This window comes from Dermacentor albipictus, chromosome 7 (assembly GCF_038994185.2).
Source record: "Dermacentor albipictus isolate Rhodes 1998 colony chromosome 7, USDA_Dalb.pri_finalv2, whole genome shotgun sequence".
NCBI lineage: Eukaryota > Metazoa > Arthropoda > Arachnida > Ixodida > Ixodidae > Dermacentor > Dermacentor albipictus.
Window position 1 is genome coordinate 26,124,466 of NC_091827.1, and position 24,204 is coordinate 26,148,669.

The 24,204-nt window shown below is 47.5% G+C and overlaps 1 protein-coding gene across 4 annotated transcripts; it reads right to left on the minus strand.

Annotated features, from left to right (window-relative positions):
• Positions 1 to 1,922: 1,922 nt before the first annotated feature.
• LOC139047760 (cytochrome P450 2D14-like) lies at positions 1,923 to 22,748 on the minus strand. Of its 4 annotated transcripts, none has more exons than XM_070521787.1 (7): positions 22,455 to 22,748; positions 17,627 to 18,000; positions 14,087 to 14,579; positions 11,127 to 11,326; positions 9,679 to 9,945; positions 3,550 to 3,726; positions 1,923 to 2,166 (listed from the first exon to the last, which is right to left on the minus strand). In XM_070521787.1, exons 2-7 carry the CDS (start codon positions 17,961 to 17,963, stop codon positions 1,964 to 1,966), a joined length of 1,677 nt encoding a protein of 558 aa, XP_070377888.1. In that variant the 5' UTR covers positions 17,964 to 18,000; positions 22,455 to 22,748; the 3' UTR covers positions 1,923 to 1,963. The 4 variants fall into 4 exon arrangements, with proteins under 4 accessions (XP_070377888.1, XP_070377890.1, XP_070377887.1 ...); XM_070521789.1 differs by lacking the exon at positions 22,455 to 22,748 and adding an exon at positions 22,207 to 22,415; XM_070521786.1 differs by lacking the exon at positions 22,455 to 22,748 and adding an exon at positions 22,138 to 22,414.
• Between the last annotated feature and the right edge of the window lie 1,456 nt (positions 22,749 to 24,204).

Below are 24,204 nucleotides of genomic sequence, written 5' to 3' on the forward strand. Positions count from 1 at the left end.
CAACGACTTTTGGTGTTAAGGCGAAGTTTATTAAGTAACGGGTAATCAAGATGGAGTTAATTAAGGCACTCGAACCCACAACCTTTGGTCAGAGAAAACAAGTAATAGGAAGTAACAACGCATTCGAATGTCAAGTAATTTAATAATGAATGTCTCGTGAGCGCGCATTCTTTGGCCGTCATCCTCTTTAGCGTATGTTAAAGCGACTGTCAACTTCTTTATTTTACCGGCTCAAAATGTTGCAGCGGGGCTGCCGCGTCTTCGTGGCATCATGCTTTACGGATGATTACGCAAAACGTAACGCCAAGACGACGAGAAAGAAAAATTACTTTCCCTTCTTACGATGACTGTCGACAGTATATAGCATTAAAGCAACGCAGCGACACGCCATGTGCATGGCTTAAGTCACGTTTACTCAAAATTTGTTGTGGTCATTCTGAGACTACCGTCTCTTGGGCGATATGCTGTATAGTACACTGTGTACCCTACCGATCGGCCCATTCTACTATAGTCCACCTAGTGGACTGTCCATTTCGGCCGCTACTGATTGGATGCAGCTGTACGAGCGAGGAGGAGACGAGCGGCCCTAGCCAATCAGCAGCGGCCGAAATGGACAGACCACTAGGTGGGCTCTTACAGAATACCACTCCTGGAGTGACAAGGAAGGAACGAGCACGACGGCATCACGACGGAGATATGAGGAATGCTTGACGACTGCATGACTAAGACGATGGCGTGATGATAACGGCGCATGAAGGGAGTCGGATGACAAAGCGGGAATAACGGCGATGGAAGGATTACGACAACATAACGAAAGCTTATCTGGTAGTACGGCCATGCTATCAGACAACATAGGCGAATGAATCGGGGGGGAAGGCGCGACCACGACGTCGTGAGAAGGGTCAGAAGACGAAGCTGGAATTACGACGGTGCATGGAACGACCACGACGGCATCACCACAACGAGCGCGTAGTCGACCAAGCTGTTGGAAAGCTTGAGTCACTGGGTCGGTGTAAGATTAGATAGATAGATAGATAGATAGATAGATAGATAGATAGATAGATAGATAGATAGATAGATAGATAGATAGATAGATAGATAGATAGATAGATAGATAGATAGATAGATAGATAGATAGATAGATAGATAGATAGATAGATAGATAAGCTTGAAAATGCCTGGAGTCAACAAAGAATGCTAATCTCATTAAAAAAAGAGAGAGAGGGAGATATATATTATTTACAGAAAGGCAGAGAGGTCGGCCTGAGCTATAACTTGCTCTGGCCTGCTACTCTACACTGGGGAACAGGGACGGGGAGGAAAAGGGCTGATGAATGATGATGATAATGGTGGTGATATGAGTAAGAGGTGCGTATAAACAAGTTCACAGCATTGTGGCATCTCTAAAGCCGTGCGTCCAGCCCAATGGCTTGAATGAAGGCTGTAGCGGCACTTGTTATCAGGGCTGCGCCGGGCTGCGCTGTTTGCATTATGCCAAGGACCCAAAAGAAACTCGTCTGATAGCGGCCTATTATCGACGGTAGCAATAGAAGAGACCAGTTGCTGTCGTTCTTGTTCGTACGTGAGACAAACGCAAAATATATGATCAAGTGTTTCCTAAATACCTTGCAGTATTCACAGTTTCGTCTATAGTATCACCTCTATAACGGTTGGTGAATGCGGCACCAAGGCGAATCCGGTGCACCATGCTTGTTTAGCTTCTTTTGAGCTTGTGAGGCATACGAAATTTCATTTCTTGGAATTAAAGAAAAAATGGTATGCTGTATTAAGGACGCAGCAACAGCCATGGCCGGGGTATACATGAAATGTCTTGTGCGTGCTGGGGAGCAAAGGGGGAGCACCGAAGCGCAAGGCCACTGTGCCCCCAGAAAATAACGCAATGCCTTTCTTACAAGAACCAGTGAAGACGTGAATATAAATATATATATTTTGTTGAAATATTTCACAGAGTTGTAGTGAGAACCTTGGGCGTGGCGACTAGATGAAACGGCTCCGGGAACCTCAGCGTGCCCTGGGAAGGCCGGAAGTTGAGGTCCTGCGTCGCGAATTCCTCCGGAACGGTGAACGTGAACCTCTTCAGCAGTTCCGTGACGAAGACGAACATCTGCGTCTTGGCCAGCGACTCACCAATGCAGATGCGTTTGCCTGCGAGGGTTGGTGTCATAAGTATACGTAAACTAATTCAATTAATCAATCGTAAATCAATTCGTTGAGGTCTGTGGTAGAAGACACTGAAGCACGCCGTTGGAAAGAGTATACACTATAGACATAAAATTTGTTCGCAGCCCACGTTGACGTGTTTATGAAAAGCCGTACTTATTTCTGCGAAAGTATCGACTGCAGGAACACCCACAATCATATTTCGTGCACGCATGATATATGCCTCACTATACCGCAATGAATGCAGGAATTGAAACGTCAGGTAGGTGCGCCCCCCGTGACTTAATTGGTTAAGCTTAAGAGGAAGCTTTAGCTCGGGCCCAACTCCGACGCGGCCTATTCAAATACATGTAAAAACGCAAAAACGTTTTTCTGAGATAACCCCTGGACCGATTTTAATGAAATTTGTTGCATTTGAGAGAGAAAGTTAAGTTCTAGTGACTGTTGGAAGTGGAATTTTGATTTATGGCTTGAATTTTGTTAAAAGAATTTTCAAAAATTCAGACGATTGAAAAAAATAGAAGCACGAAGTTTACAAACTAATATCTCTGCATCAAAAACAGATATCGCGATTCTGTAAACGGCATCCATTAGACCATTCAAAGCGGACAAATTTGTTATGTCAGTTTACATCTTACGTGAATTTGTTGCGTTGTTTACGAGGGTTCTGCAAAAGTTGTAATTACACATTTCCACATTTTTGAGGTTCATGTGTAACACATCAATTTTGTCCGCTTTAGATGTGCTATCAGGCACAATTCACAGAATTGTGATATCATTTTTTCTTGCTGAGTTACGGAGTTGTAAACTTTATAGTTTCGTTTTCTGAAAATTTGCGATTTTTCCCAAATTTTTATAAAAAATTGACGCCCTAAATCGAAAATTCGAAACCAAAAGTCACTAGATTTTAAGTTTTTCTTTTAAATGCAGCAAACCTCGTCAAATTTGGTGCAGTGGTTGCCTAGAAAAACGAATTCTCCTTTTACATGTATTCAGATAGGAGCACCCGAGCTAAAGCTTCCTCTTAAGCGTTTAGTCAATCAAGGCTCTCTCATCGCCACTTCAAGTGACTGCACGTAAAAGGCGCCTACTGTAACGTTTCTCTATATAACTACGGTCTGTTCAGGCCTGCCTGTGCGCATCGTAGAGCTTGCCGTACAGATAGAGAACTTTAGAACACCGTTACCGCTATAGACCTTGCTCCTGGCAGCTTTCCAGTGTGTATGCCAGCTAAGCCGTGAAAGCTGCATGCTCGTCGTGACTTTGCATAACACGTACGTACGTAACACGTACGTACGTTCAAGCGGTAGCGGTAAGGGTGTAGCGTGGTGCGGCGATGCGCTAAAACTCTCTAACGTGAACACGCACCGAGTCCGAACGGCAGGAAGGCGTCCTTCCTCTCGGGCCTGCCGTCCTCGGCCAGGAAGCGGGTCGGGTCAAAGACGTGAGGTTCCCGCCAGAACTCGGGGTCCCTGTGCGCCAGCCACAGGTTGGCCAGCACCCGGCTACCGGCCGGAATCCGGAAACCGCCCACAGTCGCCTCGTCTGAGCACCGGTGGAAATAAAAACAAAGAGAAAATAGTGCAACGGAATATAGTCACGTGATGTGTATATGGAATACATTGTGCACCCCGTTCAGTCACGAATTATGATGGACAGTCGATAGATAGGTCAATGTCATATAATTTTATTCCAAGGCGCTGAACATTCCAATGAAAAAGTCGAGGCAGTTGAATGATGCAGTGTGGATTTTCTGTACGAGTAGTCGTAATTAAAGAACAATTAAGTAATGCATTAGTTCGCTGCAATTCATGCTGCGCATTATGGTAAATAGATTTGAATGACCGATTCGCAACATGAGAGTGAGTTATTGGCCGAAAGCACCTACTACTAGGTGCTGTTGCGTACGGTCGCCCGTAACAAATGCCTGCTGGCGTCTCAATGGAGTATCCGGCGCATCCTCTGTTTTTTTCGTGGTAGCGCCGGGAGCCTTCAGACGGTTGCTATGGTAACGTGGTTCCGCCTCAGCCACTTCCTCCTCAGAGAGCGAGTCAAGTTCGGCTTGAGCGAGATGTCGTCTGCCTTCGAGTTTGAGGAACGCGCCGGGATCTGCCCGACGATTGGTCGCCTCCGAGAACGGAGGCGACCAATCGAAGATGCCATAAGAAACCGCGATTCCTTATCTGACAGTCTTCGCAGAGGTGCTGACTATGACTGCACATTAACGGCCAGGCCTTTAAAAGAAGCTAAAAAACAACAACAACAAAAAAGAAAGACCAACTACTTAAACTCTAGTGTATTACGCGCCATAACCACGATATGAGGGGGTTGTAAGAGTCCACCCAGTGGACGTGTCCATTTCGTCTGCCGCTGAAGTACTGATTGGCTGGAGTGCCTGCCTCGTTCTGACGCTTAGCCTAGCCCAGCCAATCAGAACTTTAGCAGCAGACGAAATGAACATGTCCACTAGGCGGAATTTCACAGTATGCCCCATCTTCCAACCCTCCCCCCAGCACATAGTAGTGGGGGACTCCGGAGCAATTTGGCGACTTGCGGGGTTCTTTAACGTGCTCGCGCTGTGTGGTACACGAGCGTTTTTGCATTCTCCCGCCATCGGAATTCATGACCAACTCAACGCCAATCGCACTCAGGTGTCACGTGTTTTTTTTTTTTTTCGCTTAAGTCCTGTTCCTTCAGTTGCTTTGCGCAACAGCGTAAATTATGTCGAACCAAGTAGCCCACTGCGAAATTTTTCTTTAATTACAACGGCACCATCTCTCTTAATTTTGGTAAAACTGTCTTTGTTAAGGTGAAAGCCTGCTTGTGGGCCCAAAAGGATCCGTTGTCCGACGTTATCGAAAAAAATTGACCATCCGGCGTTATGGCACCAAAATTAAATGGAGCCAAACCTGATGGTACCACCATCGATGGTCGAACTCGCGATCATTGGTTGAAGTCGCACCCACGACCTTTGATATTCTCTTTCCGTATTGCATTTCCTTTGTAATTGTAATAACGTCAAACAATAATGAATTGACTGATTGAAAGTTAGTCGAGGAACTCGAATCCACGACCTTTGGTGAGAGAGAACAATGGGAAGTAACAGCTCATTCGAATGAGAATGTCAAGTAATTTAATTAACGTCTCCTGAGTGCGCAGGCTTTCGCCTCCATCCCATTTAGTGCATGCAGAACTGACCGTCAACCTTTTTTGTTTGTTTGTTTATTTGTATGCTTGTTCGTTCGTTCGTTCGTTTGTTTGTTTGTTTATTTCTGTGCTCGTTTGTTCGTTCCCTTGTTTGTTTGTTTGTTTGTTTATTTCTGTGCTCGTTTGTTCGTTCGTTCAATAGTTTGTTCATTCCCTTGCTTGTTTGTTTGTCCGTTCGTTCGTTTGTTCATTCCCTTGTTTGTTTGTTGCATGACGGTTCGGTTGTGGCAGTAGTGATCGTTCGTACGCTACACTAAAAATAAAGTTGCTGAAAGACAGCGGTGTGTGACGTCCGTTCCGCCTTCGTCCTGTTCTCACGGCACTGTACACGCAGTCACCGCAGTGCCAGCATTTTAATACCAACAAGCCCAAGCACCTACCCACGTGCTACCTATCACTACTAGACAAGAACAAGATGGCGCTGTTAATTCTCTCACTCGAAGGGCGTGCGACCAGAAGCTGCAAGTGACAAGATAGTGAACTTCGCCGCATAACATTTAATGCGGCCAAGCGCGCTTTCGGGAAGAGCGACTTGCGAAGAAGAAATTGGTTTCGGGGTAGGGGCTCTCCAAATGTACTACAGTCGAGCGCCTCTACAGGGAACGCCTCTCCAACGGAATTACTTGTATAACGAAGGAATACTTCTTTCCCGGTTTTATTATGAGCTGTGCTCCGCGCGATCTTTATAACGAAGTGACTTGCACAATGAATGATTTCGGAGGCCCGAAGCACTTCTTTATAGAGACGTTCGAGTGTACTCACAAATTAACGGCGTATTTCGGAGCAGTGTATAGTAAATCACTTTTAGCCGTTTTAGATGTCTAAAACTGAAACAAAATTAGAAACAACATTTAGAAACAACATATTACATTGGTTCTGCCCAACTACGTGGCATTTGCATATTTCTGAAATCTTGGTGCATGATAGTTGTTACACCCTGTAAATATATGCATATATAATGTCACGTCATGTACGTACATAATGCTATTGACAGTGGTCGGCTGCGGACCACCGTCAGTTGCACTTTCCGCGAAGAGGCGGGACGTTTATCGAGCGAGCTCCTGAACAACGCTTTGCAATTAACGTGGTGAACGCGGTTTAAATCACGCACACGCGGGACCTCCGAAAGTGGCGGGACGCAATGCCTAACGCATTTATGTCGCATTCATACCGCTAAATTATCGCTATTTCTTTCTTAATTTCTTTTTTTTTTGTCACCCGCACGTCTTTGGCTTGCGTATATTATAGCGCGTTTCATATGTAACAAAGTATATACATAGTAACGGCGCACCATTCCCACTCATACATGCAGGCCACGCGCATCTTCCAAGCACGGGACGCAGGCAGAAAACGCACGCAAGTGCGAACACACTAACACAAACACAAACACGAACAAACGCACGCACAAACACACGCACGAACAGGCGCATGCAAAACATGCAGACAGGCGCATGCAAAACACGTGAGAGGCAGAGAGGACACGTGCGTATACTCGTATATACGAGATAAATCCAACTACGGAAATGGAGGCCGGTTTTATGCGCCGAGAAAGCGAGAGAGAAATAAAAAAAAAAAGAACAGCGCAGAGCCGGCCGCCAGGCTATTGTCTGGGTGGCCAAGGTCCACGACAGGAAAGGCAGGCGAGGAGGTTAAGCTAGGCATGGAGGCAGAGGAACGGGTGGGGGGCGAGAGAGAAGGACACGCGCTTTCCGGAGACAGCCACGGCATGGACATAACCGTGGCGCGTAGCCGCTCGACCGCACTACTATATAACTGCTGCATGCATGCACGCATACGCACGCTGCTTGAGCGGCGACCGCAGTCGACGCTAATTTCCCTCCAATTCCGGGAATGAGATAGGCCGGCCGCCAAGTACATATAACTGGCTATACGTACGCCGCCTCTGCGGCCTCGAGCTGCGGCAATAAGGAGCGCAATGCGTGAGCACAGGTATATATAGGTTTAGTATAGTATAGTATAGTATAGTGTAGTATAGTATAGTATAGTATAGTATAGTATAGTATAGTATAGTATAGTATAGTATGGTACAGTATAGTATAGTAAAGTATAGTATAGTAAAGTATAGTATAGTATAGTAGAGTACAGTATAGTATAGTATAGTATAGTATAGTATAGTATAGTATAGTATAGTATAGTATAGTATATACAGTACGTGTCCCGTTGTGTATGTGCGTGTGTGTGCAATGGGCGCGTGTACATATATACTACACGGGGGGTGGGGGGGTTGCAACTCGAGGTGCGTCCGTTACCCACTGATTTCTTTCGAGGCTTTTTGTAGTGCGTTGCGTGAGTTGGAAGCGTTATAACGCGACTTTACGACGTGTTGGGATTTAATCCCCGCACGAGACGTGCTTAGCATAAGCCGGATCGCGGAAGTGCGGAGACGTACGCGTGCTGCGGTGTGCGCGATATATAGCCACCGCGATAGGACATCTCTCGTGCGAAGGGGAGCGTTTCCAACAGTATTCGCTCGCCATGCTGCCAAAACGATGAAACGCCAGAAATGGTACGATTATTTATAGGAAAATGCGACAGTGTAAACTAATTTACACGCTTAAAATTGCATAAGGGTGTGAAGTGGTCTATAACTCGCACTCTTGCACTCAGAAAATGGTGTATGGGTGTGAGTTTTAGACACATTTACGCCCTTATGCCTAAGGATGTAAATGAGTGTACCAAGTTACAGACCAATTCACACCCTTATGCAATTTTAAGCATGTAAATTAGTTTACACTGTCGCATTTTCCTACAAATAATCGTACTATTTCTTGCGTTTCATCGATTTCATCATAACACGCACTTAATTTCTTGGCTTTATTTTTTATTTTTTTTTATTAGCAGAGGAGCGGAAAAAGAAGCGCGCAGGTTTCACGTGGAATTAGTTATTTGGAAAGAAGGCGTTATGGTTTGAAAAGTATGGCTTACTGTGTGTAAACGGATGTGGCTTGCCAACTATTCCTATATGTAGTATGTCATGTGTTTCCGGGAAGAGTTTGGGCAATTTTCGAAAAAAAAATTCCTGTGGCAGATGGCTACACTTCTATTACCTTTGAAGTGAACTACTCGATAAACAATTTTGTGGATGACACAATTTTCGATATACGTGCCATCAAACTTGCGGTAAAAATTCACTGTCGTTCCACTTAATCTTTAAACAAAGCGCCGTTTTATGCATTGAAGCTCGAAAGTAACTGGACCGCCAATGGATTTCTTCACAATGTTCGGGAATTAATATCTCGAAGCTGGTCTCATCCTGAGAATTCCAAGTGGTTCCGCGTTGAGAACTTCGCGGCTACAACTTGTAAATTGCAATGTGTTCCGGAAGGTAATTATTGAAAACAAAATATTTTTAAAACTATATTTTCCTCAATTTTCCGGTAACAGGTTGACCCATTTCTTGCAGCACACACTAACTGACAAAGACAATAGTAGAAAGAACATACTGCTTACCTAAATTTGAACATCCCGCTTACCTAAATTACTTCCATTCCACTTCAGACTGGTATAGTTATCGTCACTGAGGACCGCTTTGGCGAAGGCACCGCCCTGTTTCAAGGCGCGTTTGATGTGGGGCACGTCGGCAGCGACAGCACCAAAGTAATTTTTATTCTATTTTTAGTAATGCTTGCAGGCAATAATTAACGTGTCTATGTAAAGATCGAGGGAGTGATTTAGTTCTTTTTGTGAAAAAAATAAACATAGCATGGCTGATAGATTAATTATATATTTAATTGTCATGTAACTCTAACGCACACACAGAAAAAAGGTCATCCTACCACCTTTGCCTGCTTTCAATGGAGTCTCCAGCACCCTGGCATAAAACCTTGGGTCCAATGCCCGGCCCTTCAAAACAGCGGCGGGTATTGGATTTATTGTTCAAATACCTGTCAGAAATTGGTCTAATAGGAAAGCTTTGATGATTGAACATTTCATACACAAAAGCCTAAATTTCACTCTCCTTTGGAATCTTTTAATCCCATTCCCCATCCCTGTACAGAGTAGCATGCCAGCGGTTGTATACGCGTCGGCAAATTCTCTGTTGTTCTAATAAAGAGTCTCTCCCTTTGGCATGACGCTCTTTGGCCATACCTGGCCCTTGCGCCATTAAACACCACATATCATCGAGTCTCTCTCTCTCTCTCTCTCTGGCATAAAACCACGTAAGTTTCGCCCCCGTATCGACCGTCGTTAACGCTTCGTGACTGAAGTGGATGGTTGTAGCCTTCCAAATTTTAACGTTTGCACGCGAAGGTCCACGCCCGCGCTCACCGAGGTTCGTCCTGGGCGCGGCGACCACGTGGACGCTGGCGAAGCGCGCGCTCTCGAGCAGGCAGGCCTCGGTGAAGGGCAGGTTGTCCTTGCTGAACACGGAGCCCAGCTGGTCGGCGCTGGCCAGCACGGCGTCCATCTCGTCCTGGCACCGGCGCTGGCAGCCGGGGTGGCGCGCCAGCAGCTTGAGCGCCCAGCACAGCTGCGCCGAGCTGCTGGCCGTGCCGGACACCAGCAGGTCCGCGCAGATGGTCTTGAGCCGGTGGACTGGGCGAGAGGGACGCAAAGAGTTGTTGGGGGCGTGTGCTAGATAGATAGATAGATAGATAGATAGATAGATAGATAGATAGATAGATAGATAGATAGATAGATAGATAGATAGATAGATAGATAGATAGATAGATAGATAGATAGATAGATAGATAGATAGATAGATAGATAGATAGATAGATAGATAGATAGATAGATAGATAGATAGATAGATAGATAGATGTGAACGAAATGGGAAAGGCGGGGAGGTTAACCGGACGAGATTCTGGTTTGCTACCCTGCACTGGAGGAAGGGTAAGGGGACACCAGAGACGGAAAGAACAGCTGAGAGAAAAGGCAAACTAACGGGTTGGGAGGCGGGGGGGGGGGGGGGGAGGAATGTAGGGTAGGTCGTGAACGTCCATGAGAAAGTCTCTCCAATAGGCCTCTCGAAGGTAAAAATTTCAAGAGTGCCTTCACTGTCTTGCGGTGTGACGACTGTATGTATGTGGAGTGTAACAAGCCGGTAAAGTGGCGAAGGTAGGAAAGGATTCTGAGAGCTGACGGTGGTCACCTCTGACAACTTATGGTGGTCTGGAGTCATTTATACTTGGCTCTTCTATAAGAGAAGGTAGGAGGTGTGTCGAGAGAGAGAGAGAAAAACTTTATTGGTTCTATGAAGGGGTTTAGCGGTGAGCCGTCTTGCGCTTGCTGCCTGGCTTCTCAGCACGGGTGTGCCCCTATAATAAGCTCCTGGACACTTTCCCAAGGTGAGCAACGAAGTTTAAGTCGCGGGCTTGATACCGGCGGTTACGGCTGCTTTCCTGGCGGTGTGGAATTGAACACGACTGGGTACACCTTCAAGCACCCCTGATGAATTTTTATCACTAGCCTCCCCACCCTCCCCAACTAAGGCGTGCCCCACTATCCGCTATCGTAGGTTTGGCACTTAAAACCCCCAAAACTTAATATTTTTAAACTATACTCTATGGAACAAAAGAACATTTGCCCCATAACACGCATATCCAGTAATTCTAAATGAAACATACGGGATTCCATATAAAGAAAAATGTTTTTTAACATACGTTGTATGACGTTATGGGATGAGGAAATGGCGGTCAATCAGGGGTTTAAGAACACAGCTTTCCTCCTCCGACGAGGAGGGGGGCATGCCAACAACATTTCCAAATCTCACGCACTGGTGAAGGTGCTCTTGTGCAGCGTGCCTTCCTCCATGGCTCGGCGCCGCTCGTCCAGGTAGACGTCCATGTAGTCCCTGAGCCGGGACTCGTCCAGGCTGGGCTCGTGCTCGGCGATCATCCTCTCCAGGAACTCGTCCAGCTCGCGCTTGAGCCGCTGCAGCTCGGAGAAGCCCGGGCTCAGCTCCACGGGAGACGCGCTGGGAGGGTGGGGGGGGGGGCAGCGAATACGTGAGATGCGTTCGTGGCATGCGTTCACGCAGGGTTTACGCTTTGGGAAAAAAAAGCTCGGTTGATTGATTGATTGACTGATTGACGGAGGAACGTATGTATGTATGTATGTATGTATGTATGTATGTATGTATGTATGTATGTATGTATGTATGTATGTATGTATGTATGTATGTATGTATGTATGTATGTATGTATGTATTGTTAAAAACGGCCAGCTGCAGTGCAAGTTTGCCAGCCAGTTGCGACTGTGGAGGCAACATCCCAGGAGCATCGCCTCCAACATCTAGCCACGGCGTGACTAAATCGACTTTGTGTCGGGAACAAGACGCGCATCCTCCACTCTCCGTCGCTTCAGCTAGGATGCGTTCGACGAAGCAGGCTTTGTGCTGAAACCATCACCGTTACGCTCTAGCCTCGTCGCTGATGTGACTGAAGGCGTTCGACGAAGCAGGCTTTGTGCGCAACAGCACAAAGCCGACCTGATCTGCTACGGGTGGGGGAGTTGACGCGGGAACGCTGACGCATGCTCCTTCCCACGCACCGACCAAGACGCAAGACAACGCGCTACCCGGAACGGCTCCGAGTTCTACGAAGCCCCTCCGACGTCGGCTCCGGACCTTCGCACCTGTGTGTGTGCGTGTGTGTGTGTAAACCGTGCCTCGTAGAGGCGGCTAGTTTGCGATGACTAAACGAACGTTCGCATCACCTTGTATCGGGAGAGGACCGAGTGTTTAAAAACCGCTGTTGTGAGGCTGCTCAGGACAGCCGCACAACGTGTACGTTTGCGTGTATGTATACTGCAATTATTTCTGTTTTATGCTTAATGTTGCGCTATACATTCGAACTGCAATAGTGATGCTTTTATTATTGCAACAGGGAGTGCAAACCTATTTAGCATGATATTGTTGTTCAAATAAAAAAAAGGATGGGCTGCACGAAATTCAATACATGTGAACGGCACTGCGTGACGTACGCTTCTCTGGAGTAGGTACAGAATTAAGCCCCCGTCACGTGCTGTGAATCTTCAGTTTCTTGACCTTTCTGTTTGAACGTATCTCCAAGAACTAGATAATTAAAATCAACGCAAACTCGCTACTTCGCGCTCTGCAACAGAACGTCATAGATATTGAGCCTCTGAAGTCAATACGCGAGGTGATAACACGTGGTACCTGACGTGTTACGTCACTACCGCGTGACGTAGCGACCTTCGTTGGCTTTGTACTGTATACTTACGATCACACCACAAGAACAGCTCTACTAAAGTCTCGCCTTAATGTAACATTCTACACACATTAAAGTAGGCTATAGTTGGTTACGAGTGTTATGGAATGTGTTTTTTACGGCGCATATTTAGACGGGACACGCGTCGAAGTCCGGCGTTTGCTGTACTGTGTATCTCGCTGTGTACCGCTTGTATATCTTGCGCCGTAAAAAAACTATGTTTCGTAACAAATCTAGCATATTTGCGTATACCGCCTTATATTATCTCCTTTAGGTATTTTTCCCAAGTTGTACTGTCATCCTGCTCTACGTAAGCAGCTAATTCTTCCCCTCGCGATACTTTTCACATAGACCAGATGACAGTTATGAAGTTGACGTTCCCCATTGTCGAACTGCTTAATTATTTCATTATTACCAACTACGCTCATTCAGCGAGTGAAGTCACCTCCTTCCGTAGCAGCTAGACTAGACCAGTACCCATTCTTGAATGCCTTAGATGAGAATGTGTAACAAGGAAATGGTCGGTTGTTTCATATTTTATGCTGTATTTGCGAACATTCATGAATATTTGTGTTTACTTCTCATAGCTAATATTATATAAGCAGGAACTACCAGCTTCTCTCACGCATTCTATCGTATTAACCATTCTACTCTGTAATGCCATATGACGTCGTGAGTATTTGAAATTAATTAATTAATTAATTAATTAATCTGCTTTATGCATCAATGCAACGGCGGGTATTCACTGACGTCATGACGCTCATCTTTCCTATTATGTGAATTCTGTCGACAAGTTTGCACTCAGTTTTTCACACCGTTAGCTGCTACTGCTCTTGTTCTTTAGTGGCACACATTTGGGTTCGGTGTTCGTACGCGAAAGCAACAAACTTTGCTAAGCGGTAGCAGCGCGAAACGCACTCACGTCGCAGGGCTTCCAAGTGCAACTACAGCAGCTTCACGCGCTCATCACTATGGCTTTCCATGGTTTTGCTCCTTTGAGTGGGATGTACAAAAAAATGTTAGACACGATAAAACCTGCGTATGAGGGCGCATGGGTGCGTGTATGGCTCTCGAAGAAGTGGTCGTCGAAGCTGGCTTTACCACATCGAGGATTCGTCTGGGGAGAAGTAAACTTTACACGTTGAATTCGTTTTACAGTGAAAACTTCCCATGAAAATTAGCGTGTGTGAGAGAGAGAACGTTACTACGGAAACAATTCGCTCTCTATAAAGAAATCTATAAACGTCGGTTTTGAAGCTGGTGCTCCACTTTATGCGCCCATAGAACATCCGCACGCTTCAAGCCGATAAGATATCCTAAGGCCTTTCGAAGCAGCGTTTCCGTCTTGGCTCGTCTTCGTTCGCGAGAAATTTCCGCGAAGAGCAGACGATTTAGCAAGAGGGTTGCATGCTGTCAGCCTATGGGAAGTTGGCAAGCGTCTGCGTGCCTAACACGCGGGAGCGCGCGCGCACACACACACACGACACCATCACTCACTCACTCACCAAGTCCACAGCTGCGGCAAGACGTCGTTGCTGAGCAGAGGCGTCGCCTTCGCCACCAGGCGGACGAGACGGGCCAAGTGGGCTTCGTCTTCGGTTTCGACCGGAGTCGGGGCTCGGTCTTCTGCTGTCGTCGCGTCGTCTGCAGGCGGTGCTTCGTCCGTCTGCTGCGACTCGCCGTCGTCGTTCACACGGCCTTTGGCGTGTGTGTCGTTCGCGCAGCGAGCAGACGACGCGTTGTTTGCGACGCCGTCGTCGTCGTCCTCGTAGTCGACGTCGAATAGAAGGCCGGCCATGGTGGCGACCACGGCCTCGAAGATCAGCGGCTCCGGGTCGAAAGGCCGGCCGCCCTGGGCCGCCACTCGCCCGACGAGTCTGTGCGCTGCGTCCTGGACCCGGTCGAGCACGCTGAGCTTGCCGAAGCAGAAGTCGCGCAGCGTGTGCAGCACGAAGCGCCGATGTTCCGTCCACTCGTGACCTTCGCTCTCCGAGATACCTGCATTCAAAGGATTCTTTATCTGTTCCGTTCACTTGCCGGCCATTTCCGAAGCAGACGTAGACAAGCTGCACGCTTGTGAGCATACATGGAAAACGCAAAGAGAAGCAGACGACTGCATGTGCTCGTCGTCTGCAGTCGACGAGCGCTGTTCTTTCTTTTGAGAATGTGGATGCTCAACAAACCGGCGAAACTTCACACTCTCGTACAGGCGATGATGTTTGCAATCGTTTCCTTGGCGTCTTCGCTTCGAACAGCAACATTTCCAACGTAACGTATACCGTTATAAAAGAAGTCTCTCGCAACCTTCGAGCGTTTCAAGGAATCTGTACGTCGCTGCCCAACGTGGCTGAACACATACAGAACATCTTTGTTACCCCCTGCAGACGTTCTGCTTAACGTCTCTGTTTCCTACGAAATTACCCAGCGAAACAGCGACCGCGTTACCTAAATATTCTCCCCGCAACAAATACGTCCCGCCCTGCTCATCGCTACTTCAATGAATAGTATTAATTTCCTGTGACCCTTGCTTCGTAAATTTAAAACCAATAGGTTTCTCTGGATCCTTCGTCCGTTTTCGCGCTCGAACAGCATTTGCAGTGTCTGTGTATAGAACATCTTTATTCAACAAGAGAACGATACGAACACTGAGTCACAATCACAACACAATTCCACCAGGACGATCACATATGCAAAGTACGAAGCACTGTATGCACGGCCCGTTTTCAAAGAAATGCCCGAGTCCACACTCACATAACCACATAACTCACACACATAACCACATAGACCCATCCAACACACAGTTACACAGAAACTAATTGTCACGTTATATAAAACGATGTTGATACATACGGTGTAAAAAATGGTTACGTACAATGATGATGCGACAGAGACATCTTACATAATTTTGAAGTGTTGCTATGAGATGGGTATATACACTGAAAGTTTAAACGCTATCGTCAGCGGTTGCGCCGCTTCTCAGCCGCTAAACATTGTCTTCTCGTCTGAACCACGCTGCTGAAGTGTAGTCTTCTTCCATGGGTGGCACACCGGTCAGCGTCAAGTAGTTGCAAACCAGCTTCAGCGGTAACCTATAGCTTGGTTGAGAAACTTGATAGCCCTACAATAGTTTTGTAAACTCGGCCACGTCTTATAATCTTGCCAACAGCAAAAATGTACGCCTGTATCACTTTGCTTTTCAGGCCGCACGGAATCAAGCGACAGCGCCGACGCATCTTCGCGACGTCGTACTCCGTGGCCTGTAGATGGATACATACATCTTAGCGTCCTAAATAAAACGCAACGACGCATATTTAGAACCTCATTTTGTTATAATTACTGACATAGATATAAAGGCGCATGTTGCGAATGAAATTGTTTCCCCATTTTCAGTCACTGAAAGCCGGAATGGTATTGCGGTCTTACATTAAGCAAAAATTTTTGCTGCAACCAGAGCGAGAAATGTGGTTAGCGTGTAGTTGTGCGGAGAAAGGTCCTGCGAAAGGAATGATTGTTCGTATAACCATTCCGAAGCGTTTCATATAAATTCGAGGCTGACAATAATGCTTTTGCGTGGATGCGGTAATGAGTTTTGTTGTTGTTGTTGCTGTTGTTGTTGTTGTGTGTGGCAAAGCCAGTGTCAAGTAGACACCATTTACTATTTCATTTGTTAATCTGTTTTGCTTACATCAAGTATGATGTATTACATGTGATGTACTTTATATTGTACTCTTCGTTCATACCACAGTTGTAAGCGTGCCTACGGGTGAATAAATTTCCTTGTCAGTAACATTCGGTGGTAGCAACTATGACTCAGTGTTCGTATCGGCTATTGTTGAAATAAACTTTTACTAAACACAGATAATCTCATGAAATTACATTGAATGTACCCCCTAGTAGGTTCATGTGTGCTCGAAGCGTCGATTCCTTCAAACGTGCAAATAGGAACCTCACTTACTCCTGTGTCTTGCGTTGTTTTCTTCTTGAAGAACCCTGCTCATGGAACATTTCTCAATGCAAGCACACACAAGGGAAATTACCGGCTTTAAACACAAATTCGTTGTTCCCTATAACATTGGGCGACTCTGTACGTATTCATGATTCGTTTCTGTGTTTGTCGCTAGAGCATATATGTTACAAATCACTGTACATGTCGTTCTATCAGTGTTATTGACTGAATAAGCCTATGTAAGCCAAACTTGACTGCTGTTTTGGGACTGCTGTGGAACTACAGCGCACCGGACTTGCATCTTCCAGGTCGTGCACATAGTTCTGAACTTAAACTTACAGCGCAAACACCTAAGACCAACCACAAAAGGAAGACACGACACACACACAGTGTGCAGCGCATTGAACTGTTATCGGATTTAAATCGTTATATCTAGTAATAAACTACATAGACGAAATAAAAATGAGGCATATAATGATTTCGCGTTAAAAGGTGCCCCCAGTCGCTGTGCAGGCACTGCAGCACCTCGCAGTGATCCACGAGACCGAAGGAAAGCCGTAAAAACCGTCGGCGTTGGCAGCGTGAAGGTTTGTCGTCTGTTCCGCTCAGACCTCTGCATGCACGCAGCAGGAAAGCTGGCGTTTCCTCACTCAACGCTCACACCATCATCGAGAAGGCACAATTAACGCAGCCCTTGCTTCACAGCAGAGCCCACTGAGCAGAGCGTGAGAGGTCCGTCCACATGCATGGGGTACGTCGTTCTTTTTTTTCTTTTTTTTTGCAGACGAAGGCCCTACACGTCTGCAGCGTCTGCAGCGTCTCTGCACACGCAGTCTCGGTGTCGCGCATCTGCCGTCGCTACCGAGACAGCACGGCGACGGCAACGACAGAAACCTGAGAGTCCGTACACAACTATTATCGCCATATTATTTGCGAACCCGACATTCTATACCTCAACGACCAAGTGCGTTAATGTTGCCCGCCAATAAAAACTAGTGGCAGTCGCGTTTGGCGACGTCAGCGCCGCCATCCCCTCCGTGACGTCACCCCTCCCGCAGCCTGTCTACATACGCGTTTGACGAAAGCGGAAGCATCTTACCCTGGTGATCGAGGAGGAAGCCCATGGCCGTGGAATCCCGCGGCCTGCCCGCGAAGCAGTCTCCCAGCTTGACGTAGGCTTCGCGGATGGCCGAGTACGAACCGAGGTGCACGTACTGCTTGCCGAGAAGGCGGAACGTGAACACGGCACCGTACTCCTCAGTGAGGGCGTCCAGCTGTTCCAGGGGCTTGAGACCCAAGGAGTAGCCGACGAGGGGCAGTCCCCGCGGTCCGGGAGGCAGGTCACCGTCGTCGCGCCTCGGCTTCCGAGATCTGTCCAGGAGCCAGCGGAACACGAGCAAGGCAACGCCCGAGGCGGCTACCAGGAGTAGCCACATCGGGGCCACGGTTCCTTGTACACTACCCCCGGGTTACCTGAGAAGGGACACAATGGAAGTTTCTCTTGAGCATTATCCAGTGGAGTGCCCACAGCATGATCAGCAGAGAGAGATCTTTCGCAAGCTCTGTAAAGGTAAGCATTCTTTCTCTGTAAAAACTGTGCTTGTAGAATAGTGCTCCAACGAACAGAGAACAGCCCCAAAAGCTTTACGAGATTTTCTCCAAGGCAGTGAATTGAACAATTCCTCGTGAGCAGTATAATTGTAATGTGTTTTTTAAGATCCTGTATGTTCGCTTAACCTGTTCATGCTAATGTTGTTCTTGAATTCTTATAAACTCCTGTTTTTTTTTTCCTTTCATGATTTACGGACCTTTTCCGTTAGTGCTTTGCCATTGTTATATTCTTTTGAGTGCTATTTAACTGTCATTACATTCATTTGCCTTTGTTCTTGTATTACCTATGATTTTGGAACCGCCGGTCCTATCTGTAGCCCCTATTCTACGTCTAAGAAGAAGGAGAAGAAGAAGGAGCACAGCGTCAAAATGAAATTGTGCAGATACGATGGAGTCGACTGCCTAAGTCAAGCGACAGTGTCGTAGCATAAACCTGCTAAGATGTCCATTTGCACGCGATGCGAGCGTGTGTGTGGCGACGACTAGACGACGGGGGTGACGGTGGCATGATGACGGAATGATGACAGAATGATGACCACGGAACGATAACGATTGAATTGTCGTGACAGTATGGCGACAGTGGCTGGATGAAGGCGACCGTGTGACGTGGGTTACGGATTACGGATTGCTTTGTTTCTTAATGCCTTTCAAAATAAATGTCAGTTGAGAGTCAGCGCCTGTCGCACGTGTTCTTTCTTCGTCCTTCATCGATTTGTGAGCGATGCACAACAATGCACCACGAACGCTTACCAACTCGCTCAGTTTTCTATCCGAATACGTTCGGCAGTTCACCACTTCACATTTTTTCGGTGGCAAACTTGGCCATGCGAGCTCCTTTTTGCAGTGGCAGATGTAATGACTAACTTTTAGCCTCGTTCTGTCCCCGCGTGGAGGCACAATAATTACACGGTCGTTTCTTCTCTGCCGTTTCACACCAGAATGAAAACGTCGCTCGACAAGGACCACGGAGAGACTCAGAGCAATCTATAGCCTGCAAACTGGAAGTTCCTTGGCATTCGATTCCTATACGCCACGGTTGGTGTGCAGTGTCGATGATTCAGGTTCTCGCATAACTCGCAATCTGCTGTTGTTGCGTAGTGCTTACAAAGCAATGAATCAGCGCCGTGCACTATGTATCGTATACTATAGCTATCCGGGCCTGACGACGACGACCTCGAAGCAGTAGTCATGGTTTACTTTCGTCACAGAAGTGTATTGTCAGAAAACCTATGGTTTTGCGGGTGGCATTCAACATTCAAACAACGCAAACAGATGCTTTACTGCCATTTACCGTGCATGAAAAAAAGCATGTGCCCATATTTTATGCGTAAAGAGTTCATAAGCGCGGCAGTAATTCAATCGTCACCACACGTGTTTACCGGCGAGGTTGGTTGTGGACTTCAAAAAATGTTTTTCTCGCCTCAAACAAAGTTTACTCGAATTAAAATATATAGATCACAAGCTGAAAGGTTTGTGCATAATGAGCTATATCTCACGTATATTCATATAGAAGGTCTTAATGTTTCGTTACAAATCGAATTCTTGCCCTATTTCCGGAAAAGCACTTAATTTCGTAGTAAAACATTGTATTTAGCATAAACTATAGCAACGGCAACATATTGTAAAAAAAATATTGTGGCTGAAACGTTAACGATATTTAGACAAGAAATTTCTTAAAACGTACGACCTTTATTTTGTTTTTTTACTCAGCCAAACAGCCGTAGAAATTCATATATGTGTTCGCCTATTAAGTCACATGAAAGAACCACGCCAGTAAAATATTCTGAAATAAGATTTGTCATTTTACCTAGTTTCACACTAATCTAAATGAAAAAAATATTGTCTTCGACCAATTTTCGCTTCTTTGCGGAAACTTCAAAGAGCCCTTACGTCACACACACACAAAAAAAATCGTGAATGATATTTTGGTGAGACCTCATTCACACAATAACCAACCAGACCAATTTTTTCCCCGGCAAAATCGGTGATGGTCACTTTTGGGGACTGGGACGTTTAGCCCGGAATAACCCCGCTTATACGTAGCCAAACTGCCTTATTGTTATGCAGGCACGGCTCGTCCATTCAGTAACTTATCCGGAGGTTCTTACAGATAATAAGTAATTAAAAGGTTAATTAGTACAATTTTGTAATTAGTGAAACTATCGTTGAAATTTTTTTTGCTACGAATATCCGCCTAGCTACGTAATTAACCTATGAGATAAAACGGCAGGAGCCTAGATACTACCGTTTCTTTTAAGTGTACCGCATAAAACGAAACACCCGGTATAGGCTACGCTGTTCTGGAACCGCAATATTCCAATTTAACCACGGAGTATTTTCTTTTTTTTAGAGCGTGGCTCTTAAGCGCCCATTCCTGCGTTGAGCGTCTGCGTGCCTCGGTGTCGGCGTCATAAGCGGGCGAACGAGCAGAGCGAAGGATGAAATGCGAAGAGAGCGCGAGGGGGGAAGCGGAGGGGGAGGCTACAGTGTAAGCACGAAGCGGAAAGTGGAGGAGGAGGAGGAGGAGGAGGTGATGGTGAAGGCTTGGAAAGAGTAGTGCCACTCTGCGGTTACGATATTGCTACGAGATGGCGCCAGGGTAGCGCGTCCAACGCTAACACGGAAGAAGGAAAAAGATAGGAGGGAGCATACCGCAATGCGATAGAAGCCAAACCTGGTGACCCATCACGTGATCGCACGTCAAAGTGCGCGGTTGGTTTTAGTGCTCCCGCTCTGCAGGCTGAGTCATCGCAGTGCAGCCGAACAAATGCGCACCGATTAAAAACTACTGGCACAGCTATTGGGAACCAAACGTGTCGGCAAATTTAAATTCTTGCTTCGTGATCTCGACGCAAGAGGTCACATGCTGAGCCACCACTTCGGCTTCACGATGAGTTCGCTTGTCATGGCTGGCTGCGTGACGTAACGCTCCCTCCTACATTTTTCCTTCCTCTGCGAACGATCGATAATATGTGAAATATATGTGAAACATATAATATATGTGAAAACATATATATGTAAAAACAAAGCGCTGCATTAGCGGAGATCTGTCTGCGGCGGCTGCTGTGAATCGAGCCCACGCGTGGCCCACGCGCTGCCTCTCGTGATCTCCCGAATAGTGAGGCAGTCGCGCCACATTTGGCTCCGTTTGCAACGCGCCGCACGCGACAGATTGTCCGCGCCAGCCAATATATCGCGAAATGAAAACAGGTATCGAGCTGCGCTCAGATATCGCATTAGGGAGTATCGTAATCGTCGGTGAATTTTGTTTATAGATTTACTTTCCGTGGCAAGAAAAAAAAGTTAACAAGGTGTTCTAATCTTCCTTGACGTGCAACTGTGGTTTAAGCAAGGGGATTAAGAATACTTTTTTTATTAGGATTCTTCGTATACGGTCGACCTGCATGACTTGCACGGTCGTCACATCCAGTGGACAACGGTTATCACGCAAGGCAGTTGTCCATTTTAGGTCTACATTGTATAGCAAGAAAACCGCCTGACAGCTCCATCCATGCGTACCGACAACCTGCGCCGGTCATCGTTGGGTACTTTGACGTTGACTGTCGCATACGCCTAAGTAACGACACTCCACGTGGAACAAGCGCCTGATCTCTTAATTCTAGCATAACATCTGCCAGTATAGATTAAGACTTTTCCACCGCAGCATTTGACCGGCACACCACCACTACAGGCTGTAAACGTGGTCTGTCTAGCGTCAGTTTGCGCCGTTACTGCTTCCGTCGCAAGCAGCTACGAGGGATATCGTCGCAGTCTCCGCTGCGTTCCTTCAACTTCTGCAAGCCGACGCGGCCTATTGTCAACAAAGAAGTGATCAATCACTTACCGCCAAAATGATTCCCGATGGTGGTCGGGCATCAAAACCGATCACAACGCATTTCTGTTGACCGATCGAGCACCACGAGCCGACGCAAAAGACGCGGTCGAGCCAGAAACGTGATGCGTCACCTGCGGCGCCTCCCACCGGCCACGCCGACTTACCTTTCAAACGAGTTGCAGAAGACACCCACACACCGGTAGAACTTCGTCCACGAGCGAGAAGTCACTTACTTGACGTGACGCAGCGCAAAACACTTCCCGCGGACCGCTTCATTTTTGGAGAAAGAGACACGTCATCTTCGCTCCCCAACCAGCGTGACGCAGGCGTTGTCAACGGCGACTCAGCCGGCTATACTTACAGCACCACACAGGTCGCGCGCGCACAAACGCTCTCTCTCCGGCGACAACGCATCCTCCGGTGTATAAAAGCAGCGCGCTCTCTTGTCAAACGCACGCGCGTGCTCAATCTTGAAACTGACCTGAGAAAGACCTGCAGGGCAGACGACGAGTCGCCTCCGCATCGGGTGTATCACTCTGACTCCTAACAACCGTGCGACACTTTGCTATCTCGTACTTCCTGCGGCAGGTCGCACCAGAGGCACTCTCGGCGCTGCCTTAAAAAAAAATGCTAATAACAATCAAAAGGAATGAAGCAAAATGAAACGTCTCCTTTTAGAAGGTGGAGAGTGCGAAGCGAGAGGAAGACCGGAGAGAGGGAACGTCTCCAAGCGGAGGGGAAGACGTCGCCAACCTCCATGACGTCCGGGCTGCGGGCTGGGCCGACTGCTGCTGGTCCCGCGGCTGGGTTCCTAACACCGGGCCGAGACGTTGAGAAGGAATGCTTCCCTCCCTCTCGGCGGGCCGCGCATAGCTCTGCTATTTTTTCACCGCTACCAGGGGGCGCCGGCGCGAGGTAGTGCGCGTATTTAGCGGTGCTATAGGTTGCTGCACAGCCACGGCGCAGCTGTCAGGGACCATCGGGACCGCGGCTCCGACGAAAGAGCCTCGTGTTTCTGTTTGGCTCTTTCCGAGACGAGTGTAGCCGATGCACGGAGCAGGCAGGCACCTAGCAGGCAGGCGTCTGCGGTTGGCAGTCTTCCAGCACGGACCCGCGAAGCCGCCGCGCGGCTTCTTCTTCCGGACTTGGGGGTGAAGTCGCCCGACGAGGCGGTAAAACAAGAGACAGTCAAATGCAAAAGAGAAGGGGCTGGTTTGGCGCCTATACCGTAGCGCGCCGGCACCTCGGAGGTCTTTAACGCCTGCCGGAGGAGTCGCGACCGCGCTTGGTTTGCGCCGTTTTGAAATAGAAGAGGCGCCTCGCGGCGTTCGGGGTGTGCACACCTTGACGCGCCCAGGCGGTGTGTGATGCAAACGAACGCTTCGTTTGCCGCGTCGCGGCGTGCTACACGCTATGCAACAAGATCACTGTGGCAGTTAAAGACTCGTATATTTGTCAGCCTTGTATCATCATCATCATCATCATCATCCTAGTTACGCCCACTGCAGGGCAAAGGCCTCTCCCATACTTCTCCAACTATACCCGGTCATGTGCTAATTGTGGCCATGTTGTCCCTGCAAACTTCTTCATCTCATCCGCCCATCAAACTTTCTGCCGCCCCCTGCTACGCTTCCCTTCTCTTGGAATCCACTCCGTAACCTTTAAGGACTTGTATAGAGGCATGATTGAAAAACAAAATCCGGCGAAACCAATCTCACGATGACTGCCGACATTCGTACAGCTAATAGCATTCCACCAATGTGAAGGCCCATACCGTAATGCCGAAAGCACACTTATTTACAATCGGTAGCACGTCAAGAAGGCCTAATACAACCACGGACACGAGCGACACCTAACAACACCAATGACCTAGAGGAAGAACTGTTGTTACGATTTAAGGAGATTTCGGAATACTACAAGGATAATCATCGCCTGTAGCCAGCGCCCTCTAAGGGCCTGGAGAAGGCCAACGAAGACATTCTTTTACGGTTTTTCACAAACACGATGCTCTGTCCAGCAATGCTTAAAATTTTGACCCAATGGTCACCGGCACATGCCACCACTGCGGGGGAGGTGGCAGACACCTTCCACGTGGTCTGGGCTTGCCAAAGTAATCCAGCCCTTAACCCCCACCCCAAGCCTACTCAAGAGGACTGGGAGGCAGCCCTGCTTGGTTGTTCAGACCACCAGGCCCAAAAGGCCTTGGTTCAGAGAGCCACGCTGAGGGCTTC